This window comes from Halichoerus grypus, chromosome 8 (genome assembly GCF_964656455.1).
Source record: "Halichoerus grypus chromosome 8, mHalGry1.hap1.1, whole genome shotgun sequence".
In the NCBI taxonomy this organism is placed as follows: Eukaryota; Metazoa; Chordata; class Mammalia; order Carnivora; family Phocidae; genus Halichoerus; species Halichoerus grypus.
The window spans coordinates 49,171,680-49,185,957 of NC_135719.1; the positions used below are offsets into that span (position 1 = coordinate 49,171,680).

At 51.6% G+C, this 14,278-nt stretch overlaps 1 protein-coding gene across 2 annotated transcripts; it reads left to right on the plus strand.

The window, feature by feature from the left end:
• The first annotated feature begins 18 nt into the window (after positions 1–18).
• On the plus strand, positions 19–13,664 carry UBAP1L (ubiquitin associated protein 1 like). Of its 2 annotated transcripts, none has more exons than XR_004915752.2 (5): positions 19–147; positions 5,097–5,678; positions 7,572–7,778; positions 12,305–12,389; positions 13,308–13,352. XR_004915752.2 is itself a non-coding variant. In XM_036087197.2 (5 exons), exons 1-5 carry the CDS (start codon positions 28–30, stop codon positions 13,440–13,442), a joined length of 1,146 nt encoding a protein of 381 aa, XP_035943090.2. In that variant the 5' UTR covers positions 19–27; the 3' UTR covers positions 13,443–13,664. The 2 variants fall into 2 exon arrangements, 1 of the variants encoding a protein (XP_035943090.2); XM_036087197.2 differs by having other exon boundaries at positions 12,288–12,389; positions 13,308–13,664.
• Positions 13,665–14,278: the final 614 nt, after the last annotated feature.

Here is a 14,278-nt window from a genome sequence, read left to right on the forward strand (position 1 = left end):
CAGCCATCTCCACACTCCTCTGACAGAATGAATGCCCTTGATGGCGTCCCCTTCAAGGTGCCCAATGGCTTTGTGATAGGCACAGAGCCCCTTCCTGGGACAGAGCTCAGTGTCCCAGCCTGCAGGGAGCTTCTGCTGGGTTCTATGGTAAGTGTATCTCTCTGTCCATCTGTCTCTTGTCTCTGGGTCTGTAGATCTGATGCTGAGACTCATAGGCCTTGTTCCTTGATTTTAAAGGGCAGCAAGGCCAGGGTGCCTGGGTGGCTCAGTCAGTTAAAGTATCCGACTCTTGATCTCAGCTCAAGTCTTGATCTCAGGGCTGTGAGTTCAAGCCCCTCGTTGGGCTCCACACTGGGTGTGGAGCCTACATGCATACATACATACATATGTACCTACATACATACATAAATGGCAGCAAGTCCATCTGTGGTATATTCTAGAAAGTTCTGGAAATAACCCAAGGGGAAAAGGTGTTTCATGAAGAAGGCTGGTGATGGGGATTATTTGGTGGGTCTTATTTTAAAAATGATTAGGATAACAGGAAGCTGCCTATAGGAAGTGACTGAGAGTCATTGCAAGGATACTCCAATTCCTCTTTTCCCTGTCAGCCTGCTGCCATGTCTAAAATTCTACCATTTAGAATCACTCCCGTGAACTAAGACACTATCTCTAGAATCCTCTGTTAAAATGCAGTTAGATGAGACACATTAGAAGGTATTACTCTTCCACAGACCCAAAGCACATCTGCTCTGGAGGCGCCCTTGCACCTCATGCCCCACAGCTCACACACTGGGATATGCACCCAGTGTATGCAGTGGTATCTGGTATCGCACACCCTCAAGATAAACGAGAGTCAAGTTTACTTGGAGGTTTAGGGGGAAACCTATTGCATTTGTATTATAACACAGATAGATCATGAGATAGGATGCAGAATTCACATGAATTTTTACAAATGAAAGAACAAGATTGCCAAAAACTGTGGAACTGGTGTCGGGCCTCTCAGAGTCTTATGTGCTCCTTCTCCACTGTCTGCAGGGTACTTTGTAAAAAGTTCTGAGAATCTAGGGCGGCCCTCACTCATTTTGCACACGAGGAACCTGAAGTCCAGAGAAGGGAAATGGTTTGTCCAACGTTAGTGGCAATGGCAAGACTAAACCCCAGGTCTTAACTCCAAATCGCTGCGTATTAGCTCAGAGCAGGATGGGAGCGTGAGACACTGGACGGGTAAGGTTCCTCGGCAGAAAACCGGGTTGCAGGAAGTCAGGTGCAGAAAGTACAATCCACGAAGGAGGAAGAGGCTTGAGTGGCTCGGGGGCCCGGGAGCAGGAGACTCAGTGCCATTTTGCTTTATCCGCAGACCCTTAGGACCAAGGTCTCCAGGAGGGAAATCAGCTCTGTAAAACCCAGAGCACAGTGTCCAGGGGCCCATAGTCACTTTTCCCAGGCAGCCTTCACCGTGGGCCTGTGTCGTTGGGCAGAGGAATTCGCTTGGCTAAGCTCCAGTGGAGGTGGATTATCACAGCTTTTCCCTCCCCGCTGAGCTCAGGCCAAGCCAGGAAGAAGTTATCCTGAAAGTTAGTTTTCTTAGAAGCAGAATTGGGCACCTTTCTGCCAAGTCCATGTCTGGTGTCCTAGCCCAGGTGCTGACCCTAGCTCTGCCCACTACTCTCAGCGAGGGTATCTGTACTCCCTGGAGCCTGTTTCCCTTCCTGGGCCTCCATTTCTTTCACTGCTGGGCCAATCTAACAAACAGAGAAGCGTAAGACTCCAAGTATGATTTACAGCCTCTCCTGGTAAGTCCTCTTGAGTTCACCGGGCTGTATTCCCAGTGTTTGGAACCTGGAATACATTTTCCCATAACAACAATGTTACAGATAGTGGTTAGATTACCAGGTGAACCTAGGACAGTTTAGAACAGTGGTCTAAACGGAAAAAGTAATAATCACAGCTACTATTATTGAGGACCTGCTGTGCACTAGGCCCGTGCTTAGGTGCTCTGTGTACATTCACTCTTCTCTCTCATATTTATGATAACCCTTTTAGCAGGCATGTGTTCCTACCCCACGGCACAGGAAACCAAAGCTGTCACCCAGCTGATGTACTTATGAGTGACACAGGCAGGATTCCCACACATGTCTGTCAGACCCCAAAGCCCATGTCCGCCCCACCCACCCTGCTGCCTTCACCCTTCCTTCCATACTTAAAGCCTTGGCAAGTCTGTGTTTGATTGTTTCATAGTTTCCCTTTAATTAGAGTGAATTGCCCTAACAAAAAAATATTTTTAGAGAAAAAATACATTCACATAGTTTAAAAATGAAAATAAAAAGAAAGAAAAGGCTTACAAAAGGGTATAGAGCAGGGGTTGACAAACATTTTCTGTAAAAGACCAGGTAGTAAAAACTGGCAATTACTCAACTCTGTTGCTCTAGGGAAAAAGCCATAGTTCTGGAAAGGAGTGGCTGGATAGGGCCGTGTTCCAGTAACACTTTATGTACAAAAGCAAGGGGGGTGGTCAGTGTGGCCCACAGGCAGCTTGAAGGCCTTGGGAGAGCGAACAGCTTCCCACTGACACCTTCCCATCTATCCAGTTCTCCAGCTCCAACCCTCACTGGGGATATCTGTTTCTCATTTGCTATGTATTCTTCCAGGGATGCTTATGTGTGTAGAGACATGCAAGTACAGCTATTTCCTCCCTTTTTACCCCAAAGGTAGCATTTTATATACACTGTTATTCCTGACTTTTTTATCTCATATATTTTAAGATCTTTCTATATCGGTACATAAAAAGCTTCTTCAGTTTCATTTTTCACTGTGTAGCATTGCATTACATGGATATATTGTACTTTCTTGAATGGACACTTGAGTTCTTCCCAGGCTTCTGCCATGACAAACAATGCTGCAGGGAATGACGATATGCACATGTCCTTTTGAATTTAAGTATTTTTCCAAATTGCCCTCCATAGGGGTCATACTGATTTCCATCCCAGCCAGCACTCTACAAGAGGCCTGTCCCCCCCACACTCTCCCAACAGAGTGTCCTCAGACTTTGGATCTTTGCTGAGGGATAGGCGGATGGTATCTCAGGGTAGTTTTGATTTGCCTTTCTCTTATCATGAGTGAAGTTGAGCAACTCTTCATGTGTTTAGAAGCCATCTGTGTGGCTCTCTTCTGTGGACTGTCCATAGCTTTTGCTCATGTTCCAGTTGAACTGTTGGTCTTTTTCCAATCTATTTCTAGCACTTGCTGTATTAGTAAATTTAGCCCTTCATCTCTGCTGCGAGTGCTGTTTTCCCCCCAGTTTGTCATCTGTCTTTGACCTTGCTTCTTGTGGTATATTTGCCGTGCAGATTTTGCACATATGTGTATCTGTACTTTTATGGCTTCTGGAAAGGCTTTCCGCACTTGGGGTTATAAAGCATGTCTCTTCTGCTTTTCTCCTAGTACTTTTATGGTTTCATATCATACATTTGAATTTTTGATCCTTTTGGAATTCATCCTTGTGTATAACATAAGAATGGATCCAACTTCATTTTCTTCCAGCTAGCTAACACCATTTATTGACTAGTCTCTCTTTTTCCCATTGCTTGAGATGCCACCTTTATTATTTACCAAAGCCCCATGGATATTAAAGTCTATTTCTGGACTTCCTATTCTCTACGTGCATCTGTGCCAACACCATAGTTTTAATTATTGTCATTTTACAATATTTTAACAGCTAGTAGGGCCAGTCCCCCCTATTTAGCTTTTTGTGCCCAGAGTTTTTCTGGCTCTTCTGATTTGTTTGTTTTTCATACGAACTTTAGAATCATCTTGCTTCGTTCCATAAATCGTACATGTTGGTATTTGTTTTGGGTCTCAGTACCTTTTCATCCCCTGAGTCCCGCTGGCTGTCTCGAAACCTTCTTAGTCTCTTTCTCTCCACGTCTGCCTTATCACCCCTCACATGGTCTTTTTCCCTCCTCTGTCCTTCACAACCTGCCTGTTTTGCTCCAATCTCTTCATCCAACCGTTCATTCTGCACATACTTACAAGCATCCACTCTGTGCCAGGCCTGCCTGCGCCCTGAGGATGCAGAGAGGAATAAGACACGGCCACTGACTCAGTCAGGGAGCCATGCTGGAACAGCCACATTAGGCTCCTCTCCCCAGCCTAGGGTCATGTCAGGAGAGGAGGGGACAATGCCTGTGATCTAAGTGTCTGAGTATCTGTCTTCCTGCCTCTCCTTCCCCCCACAAATACCACTTCCCCCACCTTTGTTCTTCCTTCACTGGCCATCACAAAGCGTTGAAATTGCCTTTTAGACAATTTTACATTTTTTAATGGAGTTTTGTATTTCTGGATCTTATTTTTAAAGGTAGGCAACAGATGAATATTTTTTTTACTCATTTCTAAACTCTCAAGTTAGATTATTTATGTGAGCTCCGATTGTTTTTTCAGGTGGCCTGATAATGTAGTTGAGAAAGTACTACTGTCGGGTGGCCCGAGGAATCCCAGCTCAAGCCACTCAACACCAATCTGACCTCCAGCAAATTAAAGATTCTGAGCCTCATTTTCATAGTCTGGAAATAGAAATTACACTAGAACGTACTAAGTAGAGTTTAACAGAGATTAGTGATTTTTACATTTCCTGGGCTTCAGAGTAACCTCTGATGACATCAAAGGGGAAGGGGGCAGGTATTATTCCAGAGAGAGGTTTGTGTGCCTCACTGGCAAATGGTGCTGGGCTCAAGTGAAAGTTTCTTTGCTAAGAACAAGGTTTCTCGGAGACATTTTTTAAGCTGCTATCGTTCAATTACATACTGAAAGGCAAAGGGACTTAGATATTGGATTTCACTACATTTCATTCTATTAACCTATTCCTCATTATGTCCTTCAGGCCGAGTTAACCATTCAATTGTATGGCTATCCATCGACCCCAGTGCTAGCTTAAACTGGGGCTGGGGGTGGGTGGTGATGGATGCCTGGAGTTTAGAATCGGAAGCTGCCCAGGCCTGGCAAGTTTTTGGCCGAACAGGTTCCCTGGAGGCCAGGGGGTAGGGGTGCGCCCCTTGGGCCTGGTTTGCGCCCGAAGAGCCTCACGTCGCCTCTCCTCGCAGCACGACTTCAGCTTGGAGAGAAGAGCGCTCTTCTGGGCGGAGGCCGTGGTCCGGGGACCCTGCCCGTTCCAGTGCGACGCCGCGGGAATGGCATCAGCCCCTCCCGCCTGGCTCTTGCTGATCGGCCCCGAACGCGAGCTAGTGCCTGCACCTGCTGCAGACATGGGCCCTGAGGCCGGACCCCAGCAGCGGCTTAACCAGGAGGAGGAGGAAGAGAACCAGGGCGAGGACCACGACAACGAAGAAGCCACCTCTGGCAACGAGGAAGAGCCAGGTCATTGCAGCCCCCCGTCCAGCTCCCCTGCGAGCCCCGGCCCCGGCCATCCCCGCTGCTCGCTGGACTTGCTGCGCGGCGTGAGGTCGGAGCTGGCCGGGGCACAGCGGCGGCTCTCCGAGGGCCCGCTGGCCGCCGGCCCCCGCGCCCTCCTGCACCGCATCCGCAGCCGGGCGCTGAGCCTCTGCCCCGGCCCCGTGCCGCCCGCGGGCCCCGCGCCCCCGCTCCCCAGCGCCCCCGCGTCGCCCCCGCGGCCCTGCACGGCCGGCGCCATGCCCGCACTGCGGAGCCACAAGCCCACGGTCTCGGTAAGGAACCTGCTCGCTCCACCAAGGCCGCAGCCCAGCCCAGTAGTCTGGGTTCCCCGCCTGGTCCGCAGCCCTCCTTCCCTCCTCTCTGCTCTCCTCCTCCCTGCATTTTCCTCTTCTCATCTGGCCCTGTACCATGCTGTCCTTCCTGTGGCCCTTGGCCTAGACTAGTCCCTGCTCAGAGGCCCCCATTCCCTGTTTTACGCTGTGTCTGTTTTGCTTCTATTAGGGTACGTGTCACAGTTGTAATTATCCGGTATCTGTCTGTCTCTTCCCATGCAATATGAATTCTTTTAGGGCAGGGATTGGAGGGCCTTCAGTTTTGTTTCCAGGGCACCCAGCAGCAGATTGGCCCCTAGGGGGTGCTCAGTGAATATCCGTTGAATGAATGAATGTGACTCAAATCAAGGGCTTCCCACAGAGCGAGGCTTCGGGTAGGATGGGTGAGCTGGAGGCTCAATCAAAGGATACTCCCTGAGCAGTTATTTCCTGCTGGGCACTGAGTTGGAAGAGACAGGTCAAAACCACAGGACAAGGAGAGTTGGCCAAGGGGCTTGTGGGACAAGGCAGCACTGTGTAGTGGGAGGGATCAGGTGTTGAGGGAGAGGGGACAGTTTTTGCAGACTGGGAAGGCTTCAGGACAGAGGATGTGCCTGTGGAAGAACTGGGAGCAGAAGTGAATTTAAAGTGAAACCAGTGAAGCTTAAGCCTCAGACCCCTTACTTTGCCTCTTCCAAGGCCTTATATCTAATTTTATATTCATAATTGTGTGCCTTTTTTAAGACATCCAAATTATGTAAGTACCAAACTCCATAAAAGCTGGATCTGGAGCAGATGGAGTGGGTCAGGGTTGAGAGCCAAAGGTGACAGTTGGGCACAGCTTTCTGCCCCCTAGCTGCCCTACAGTTAGGCCAGGAGAAGCAACAGAATAAGGCCCAGGTGAAATTTAAATCCAAAAACAAACTAGAAGTCTGGCTCTTTCCACCCACGGTTGTGTGACCTTTGGCAAGTCACTGAACTGCTCTGAGCTATCCCTGGGCCACTTTACCTCACACAGTTGCTTAGAGCAAACACAGAGAAGAGGCTGTAACCTGGACAGGCACACCACATCTAGGGCCAGACGTTGATGCCAGGATGGCTCTTTCCTGGTCCAGATTACATTTAACTCTAGCAACAAGCCTGTGGGGGCAATGGGGCGCATGTTCTGCAGAGGAGAAAACTGAGGCAGAGAACAGCTAAGAATCATTTTTAAGGTCACAAGAGTAGACTCGGATCCTAAGATTTGGATATTTTCCAGTTTGGGGGTCAAGAGCAGAACCTAGGGTAAGGTCATGGCAGGAAAACCCCTGAAAAGATAGGGATGGGTGGACAATTCATGTCACACATATACACTCTGCCCCAGGAGCCAGGGCAGCAGCTGGGCTTTCCCTGGGGAGGAGGGGACAGGGCGGTCTCGTCAGGGTTGCCAGATGGGTGCTTCTTTATGGGGAATGGGTTAGGGGTGATGCTGGCCAAACTGACTGAAATGCCTTTGAGCCACCCTCCTTACTCTAGGGCCAGTGTGGTCTCCTCAGCACACAGCTGTGCCCAGTCCCTACCCAGCTCCACGCCCTGCCCAGCCCCAGCCCAGCCAACCTGAAGGAGGAGGAAGACCCACCCCTGCTCCTCCCCTCACTAAGGTGTGGGGTAAAAAAGACTGAATGTGATTCTGAGTAGGGCTCAGGTCCCAAATGTGTGTTGCTTCCCCAGTCATTAACTTCTCTGAACCTCAGTTTCAATGTCTGTGAAATGGGATAATAGGATGGACCTATCATATTTCTCTTGTGGAAAAATGTCCTGCCCAGCAGGTGACACCTCCAGTGGTAACTGACACATCCAGCCTGTCTATTTCAGTCCCTCAGCCCGTACACCTGCCTGCCACCTCCTGGGGGGATGCCCCAGCATCTCAGCGCCTGCAGATCACACCCTGCTTCTGCTGACCTGCTGTCTGCCCTGAGCCAGGAGGAGCAAGACCTCATCGGGCCGGTGGTCGCCCTGGGATATCCCCTGTATAGGGCCATCGGGGCTCTGCAGAAGACGGGGCGGCAGAGCCTGAGCCAGGTAGGTGAAGGAGGGACCCCGAGCTAGGGGGGCTGTGGGTCTGGAACCAGATGAGTAGCCAAGTAGTTTTTATCTTTAACTTGAAAAAGTTTTGTTTCCTTCTCTTTAGAAGCAGAACCTTAGCCTGACATTAATTGTTGAGGGTTATGAGCAAGTTTCTAGACCCTGATGCTATTTTCTCCATAAGGGTTTATCAGGAATCCCCATGGCCATTTGGAGAGTTTTAATATTCTACTCCTGTTCCAGTCTCTGCCCCAAGCACAAGGGACTGGAGCTTTGGGCAGCCGATAATCTCTCCAGAGATACCCAAAAGAACTTTTTGCAATGAGAGAGATGTTTTATACCTGGGTTGTCCAATACAGTAGACACTGGCCTTATGTGGCTACTTGAAATATGGCTAGTGTGACTAAGAAACTGAATTTTTGGTTTTACTTAATTGTAATTAATTTAAATTAAAATAGCCACATGTGGCTGCTGGCTACCTTAGGGACGACAGAGCACTAACCACTTCCCTCAATGAGCAGTTTATCCCTGTTCATATCCATCTCTTTCTCTTTTGATCTACCCATCCATCCATTCCATCTAGTCCGCAGTATTTACTGGGCACTTCCTAGGTGTTCAGATGCAGCGAGGAGCTATGGGGGAAACCTCCTCTTGGTGGAAGGGGCTGGGAAGAATGTATGGCCATTCTTAACTGAGCACAAGGACATTCCAGTGATCAGCAAAGGCTTCATGGAGGTGCCACTTCTTGAGCTGGACTTTAAGGATGAATCTGAATTTGAAGGAAGGAGAAGGGATGATATTCCAAGCAGGAGGAACAGTGTGAGCGAAGGAGTGGAGGCAGCAGGGAAGGGTTCAGGAGGCCCTGATACGACCTGTCTCGCTGGAGTACAGGGTGCATGATGCAGGCTGGTGGGAGATAGGACAGGGAAGGGGGATTGAGGGCAGATTGCGGGTACCTTGAAGGCTGGGCTGAGAGGTTTACAAATGACCCACTAACAAAAGGAAGGCATGGAAGGATTATGAGTAGGGGCGAGAGGCAACATTGATTGCCCTTCCCCCACCTGAAGGTCACAGGTCACATTGGGCTTCCCATTGTTTTCTGAACATGCGGGCTCTTTTGGTTGGAAAGCTGAGCTGCGGGTATCAAAAGGCCCCAGGGCAGTTGGCACTTCTTCCTTTCTTCCGTCCCTGCCCCATCACCATCAGAGGGCTTGGATACTCTCTCCGTAATCACTGATGACTGTCATATGTCGGGTCCCTGAGGTCCAGAGCTGCCTGCTCCTGGATAAGGGAGGGACAGAAGGAGAGTGACTCTCATCCTGGAGCGGAAGCAGGATGTGCTGCTGCCAGGTGGAGGAGGTGGGCAAATGCACCTGGCTGCCTTCCCCACCCACTCCTGCTTCTGCTCTCCTCTGGCTTCATCAGTCCATGCCTTGTCCTGGAGGAAAACCTCCAACATGGTTGCTGACATTCATCGAACACCTTTTTTGTGCCAGGCCCTCAATCTGAGAATATTCTATTAGGTCTTCTCAGTTCTGCAAGGTTGCTACTACTGTCCCTCCCCACTTTGCTGATGAGGAAACCGAGTCCAGGGAGGTTCATATCACCAAATCAATGGAAGAGCCAGGGTAGAGGCCAGGCTGGTTTGACTCTGAATCTTTTTGCATGGTACTTTTCTCTCATTTTCTGTGTGAGAACCTTCCAGGGAAGCACCCCAGGCCGATCTGAGATTTAAGAGTAGATCTAAAGTTGTCCCCACCTTCGGCCGCTGCTGAAAGCCAGAACCTGGGCCAAGAAGCTGGCCAGGAGGACTGTGAGGGACCACAGCCACGGTGGGGGCTCTGACATGCCCCCCAGTCCCTTTAGCTTCTGTGACAAGGCTGAGGTCTCACGCCATCATTGTGGGGGTCTGAAGATTTAGTCGGAACCAGCACGGGTCACTGGGCTCCCCGTGGGTGGGCTGGAGGAATCCCACCGCATCGGGAACATTGTGTTTCCAGATATACACTGACCACCTGCCTGGCCAGCCGGATCTCTGGGGGGCCTTCTTCCATGGTGGTCAGTCAGGAGCCAAGCCCTGAGGTGTGGGCCTGAAGAGCCATTGGATGACTCCATCTGTTTTCCCCCACCAAGTGATTATTTCCCTCTATTCTGTGAAGTTCCACCATTAAGTGAGCAACTCCTTTGGGTTCAGATTCCTCCCCCCCCTCCCCCCGCACCGCTTAAAGGATATACACTGTAGTAATCCTTTCTGGCCAGAAATTATTGACAGATGGCCCAGGAAGGTGAGCATCAGGTGACAGAGACAGAGCAGTTAGAAGAGCCAGGGAGAAAGGAGGAGATACAAAAGATAAGCTTTGTCCATCATTCCTTCCTTCCTTCCACAAGGATTGATGTGCCCACTGGCTGCCTCAGGACATCATGGGTGACATGTGTGAGCATCCACAGGCCAGGCCCAGACTTGGTATGGGACTCCAGGCACCTCAGGGCCCCTCTTTGAACCTCACTTTCCCTCTTCACAGAATGGAGGGAGGAATATGTGTTTATAATCAATGACTGCTGAGGGCCCCATCCCGGGGTGTGAAGGTGACATCTTTACCCACCCTGGGGCCTGAGGCAGACCTGCTGGCTTCTATAGTCTCGTAGGCCCAAAAGCTGACCAAGCAGCAGAGTCTCTACAACTGTAGATCCCCAGGACCTACTCTGGAGGATCCCAGTCAGTGGATCTGGAGTGTGCCCAAGGGCCTATCGTGTTAAGGATCTGAAGGTGGTTCTGAAATGTCGCCTGCCATGGGGCTACTGGTATGGATCGAGGTCAGCTGTCCTTTGAGTTAGCGGTTCTCAGCCGTGGCTGCACAGAACTACCTGGAGAGCTATACAAATCCCAGTGCCCAGACTGCCTCCCAGACCAATTATATCAGAGCCTCTGGAGGCCAGCATCAGTGGTTTCTGGGTAGTTGTGTTAAGGCTCCCACATAGCTGCAGTGGGCACCAAGGCCAAGAACCTTTGCTGTGTTTGAGCCAAGAGGCCAAGGGAGCAGCCACCATCCACTCTTGACTTGCTCTTGTTTTCACCTTTGGAAATCCTGTCTACTTTCAAGGCAGCTCAGAGCCCCTCCTCCAGCACTGGGCCCCGGATGGACAAAGCCGAAAGGTCAGATGACCTAGGCCCTCGTCCTGGGTCCCTGGGCAAGCTGCCCACCCTGCTTGGACCTGTTTCTTCCACTGCGCAAGGAGGGCTTGGCTGGGTGGTTTACAAAATATGCTCAGAGCAAGATCTAGGCGTCCTGAGGCAGGAGCACTGGACCCCTGGCTCCCCTGCTCCTGCCCCCAGTTCTCCCAGAGCAGCTCGACCTTCCCATTATTGTTATTGAGGCTTGGACAGCTCAGAAGCTAAAGCAGTTTGAAAAGCATTCATCTGTATGATCCATGCTCTGAAGGTCTGCAGGAACCTCCCTGTTGCTTCTCCACCTGTACCCATAATTCCTGTGGTCTGGAGCCTTCATTTGGCATTGACTCTCTATAAGTCTTGCCTTGATTTGCCTGGCACTCAGGATTTCCCATATCTGGTTCCTCTCCCCCTAGGCTGTGAGCTCCTTGACGGTAGTTCTTAATTCATCTTAGGAACACAGCATACATTTATTGAGCTCCTTCTGTGGGTGCTGGGGACACAGTGGTGACCAAGACTGAAACAGCCCTTCCCTCGCTGAGAGAGGAGAGCGACTACAGAGTCGTACGCACGGGACGGGGTAGCACAGTCTCTCAGAGCCCACAGGCAAGGCCCCCAGTGGAGACTGGGGCAGAGGCTCCCCAGGGAAGAGGGGTGAGGGAGTCAGATGTGCCGAGGCCTGGGGCTGCTGAGGGGGGAGCTGAGGCCACGGACAGGGGCAGGGGGGCAGGTCTTTGGGCCCCGGTAAGGAGCAGTACCTCATCCTGAGGGCAAAAGCAGCTCCTGGTGACTAAGCATGGAGTGACCTGAACAGGTTTCCAGCCCTGTGGTATCTTCCTCTGTCCTCCTCCCCTTTCCAGCACCGGGGCTCACATGGGCCTGGATGGCAGACATGCATGTGTCTAGGGACAGGGTGGGGCTGCCCAGGTGTGGGTGCTGAGGAGGCTGCTTCACACTGGTGGGTGCTCACGAGGGAGGGTGGACAGACGGGGACGGGTGGTGGGTGAGGAGCCTGTGCTTCCAGCCAGTCCCACCCCCCACGTAGGGTCTGGGAACACTTAGCTCACCCTGACAGTCCTTTTCCTGGATTACAGCCCCCGGTTGGGGACATTTGGTAAGAATGTGCTGTCCACCCACCCCCAGGTCCCCAGGGGAGGCCTCTGCCCCTCTTCTGTTAGCTCACAGGGTCTCTGGGGCCATTTCTGTGTGTAGTGGGTTGACTCGGCAGCCTGGTCTGAGCCCAGGCCTCGCTGAGACCCCCAGGGTGCCTCCTCTGCCCCATCTGCTGCCCCTGCCAATGCCCTTACCACCCCTGCGCTGGGCCCCTTGTGGCCCAGTTTCTCGGCTACCTTAGTGCCTGTGACCGGCTGCTGCAGCAAGGCTACGAGGAGGGGCTGGTGGAGGAGGCCATGGAGATGTTCCAGTTCTCCGAGAGCCAGGTCAGCAGGGCCACCTGCCCGGACCCAGGGGGAGGGGAGGGGAGCAGCGGGGGTGCACACACGAGCCTAGTGTGCAGGGGCACACCCGTGCCGGAACCAGAGCCTGGGGGCCATCAGGATAGAGCCTGCTTGCTGAGCCCTGCAGAGGAGGAGACAGTCCAGGGAGGTGAAGCGTGGGGAAGGGGAGGAGAAGAGGTGGGGAGGGAAACAGGAGGCAAGGCTTTTGCTTTATTTAGCCGAATTAACACACAAATATTATTGGATGCCCACTCTGTCAGACACCCAGAGAGGAGCCATGCACAGCACAAAGATGCATAAACTCTACTCAGGGAGTTTGCTGCCTACCTGGAAACCCAGAAGGCAGACATCTGTGGGCCCAGTGGTACATTCTGAGTGCCCAGCGTACATGACCTGTCCACAGCGTGCTGTTGGCCCAAGCTCTGCTGAGCACTTCTCCACAGAGGCTGAGGCAAGGACAGGGGGCTGGGAGGGATGCCAAGGAGAAAGGAGGGAGGAGAAGCAGGGACTTTTCAGGCACTGGGGCCAGAGGAGGAAGGAGGGCAGAGGCTGCACTGCGTGAAACTTTGGCAGGGTTTGGGGCTCGGGCAGAGACCCCAGGCTGTGCATCCTCTGGGCCCCAGTATGTAGCCTCCTGCTTTCTGCCCCAGTTCCCGAGCACAGGGAGTCAGGAATGAGCTGGAGTAAAGCCAGGATGGAGCCAGTGGCCAGGCCTTCCTTGGCTCAGGAAGGGAGATGCAAGCCCATGTCACCCCGAGGTACAGGAAGAAAAACAGGTGCTGCCCAGGATCAGGCTTACCTGGCTCGGGAAGTCCATAGCTTTGTGGGAGTAGATACAGTAGGGACCAGGGAGAGGGCTCCACAGGGAGGTGGCTGACCTGGCAGAGTCCCCTTCCTCAGGCAGGTGAGTTCCTGCGCCTCTGGGCACAGTTCAGCGACATGGGCTTCGAGCAGGACCGGATCAAGGAAGTGCTGCTGGTCCACGGCAACCACAGTGAGCAAGCGCTGGAGGAGCTGGTAGCCTGTGCCCAGTGAGCACTGGCGCATTCCACAATGCCTGTGCATCCCAGTCCTGTGCCAGTCCTGGCAAGCCACTGTAACTGGATTATTAAGACTACGTAAGAGGGCCACCCTGCTGGCTCAATCGGAGGAGCATGTGGCTCTTGATCTCAGCGTTGTGAATTTGAATCCCACGTTGGGTGTTGAGATTACTTAAAAATAAATAAATAAATAAACTTAAAAAAAAAATTTACACAAGAGTGACGCACGCTCATTGTAAAAATGCAAACAGTGCCAAAGGTGGAGGTAAATACTGTAGGGGAGGCCAAACTTTACCCATTTTAGGTTTTCAGCTGGGGCTCTTCATGGAAAAGACCAATTAAGAAGAGAAAAACAGGGGCGCCTGGGTGGCTCAGTTGTTAAGCGTCTGCCTTTGGCTCAGGTCATGATCTCGGGGCCCTGGGATCGAGCCCCATGTCGGCTCCCTGCTCCGCGGGAAGCCTGCTTCTCCCTCTCCCAATCCCCCTGCTTGTGTTCCCTCTCTCTCTGTGTCTCTCTGGCAAATAAATAAAAATCTTAAAAAAAAAAAAAAGAAAAACAGTTTATTAATGCATGTAGCACACATCATGTGGGAGAAACCTCAATGAAAAGTAACTCAAAGCAGCAGTTAGAACTCTGGCTTGTATAGCAGCTTCAACAAAGAACAATAAATCTGTAGAGAAATGACAGGACAAAGAAACTGTTTTGGGCTTCCAGGGATGGCAAGTTGTTGGGGGGAGGGGGCTGTGTAAATAACAGGAAGCAAACCAACTGAGTAGGTTTGTTGGCTGGTTCCTCTGGAGCATGTCTGGGCTGATAAGAATCTGTCTCCA

What these genes read in the sequence shown, in the direction of transcription:
- UBAP1L (XM_036087197.2), top strand. Translation starts at nt 28, where the DNA reads ATGAATGCCCTTGATGGCGTCCCCTTCAAGGTGCCCAATGGCTTTGTG. An exon ending in AGCTTCTGCTGGGTTCTATG is followed by an intron (nt 148 to 5,096) that starts GTAAGTGTATCT and finishes CTCTCCTCGCAG; the next exon opens with CACGACTTCAGCTTGGAGAG. An exon ending in TCCAGTTCTCCGAGAGCCAG is followed by an intron (nt 12,390 to 13,307) that starts GTCAGCAGGGCC and finishes CCCCTTCCTCAG; the next exon opens with GCAGGTGAGTTCCTGCGCCT.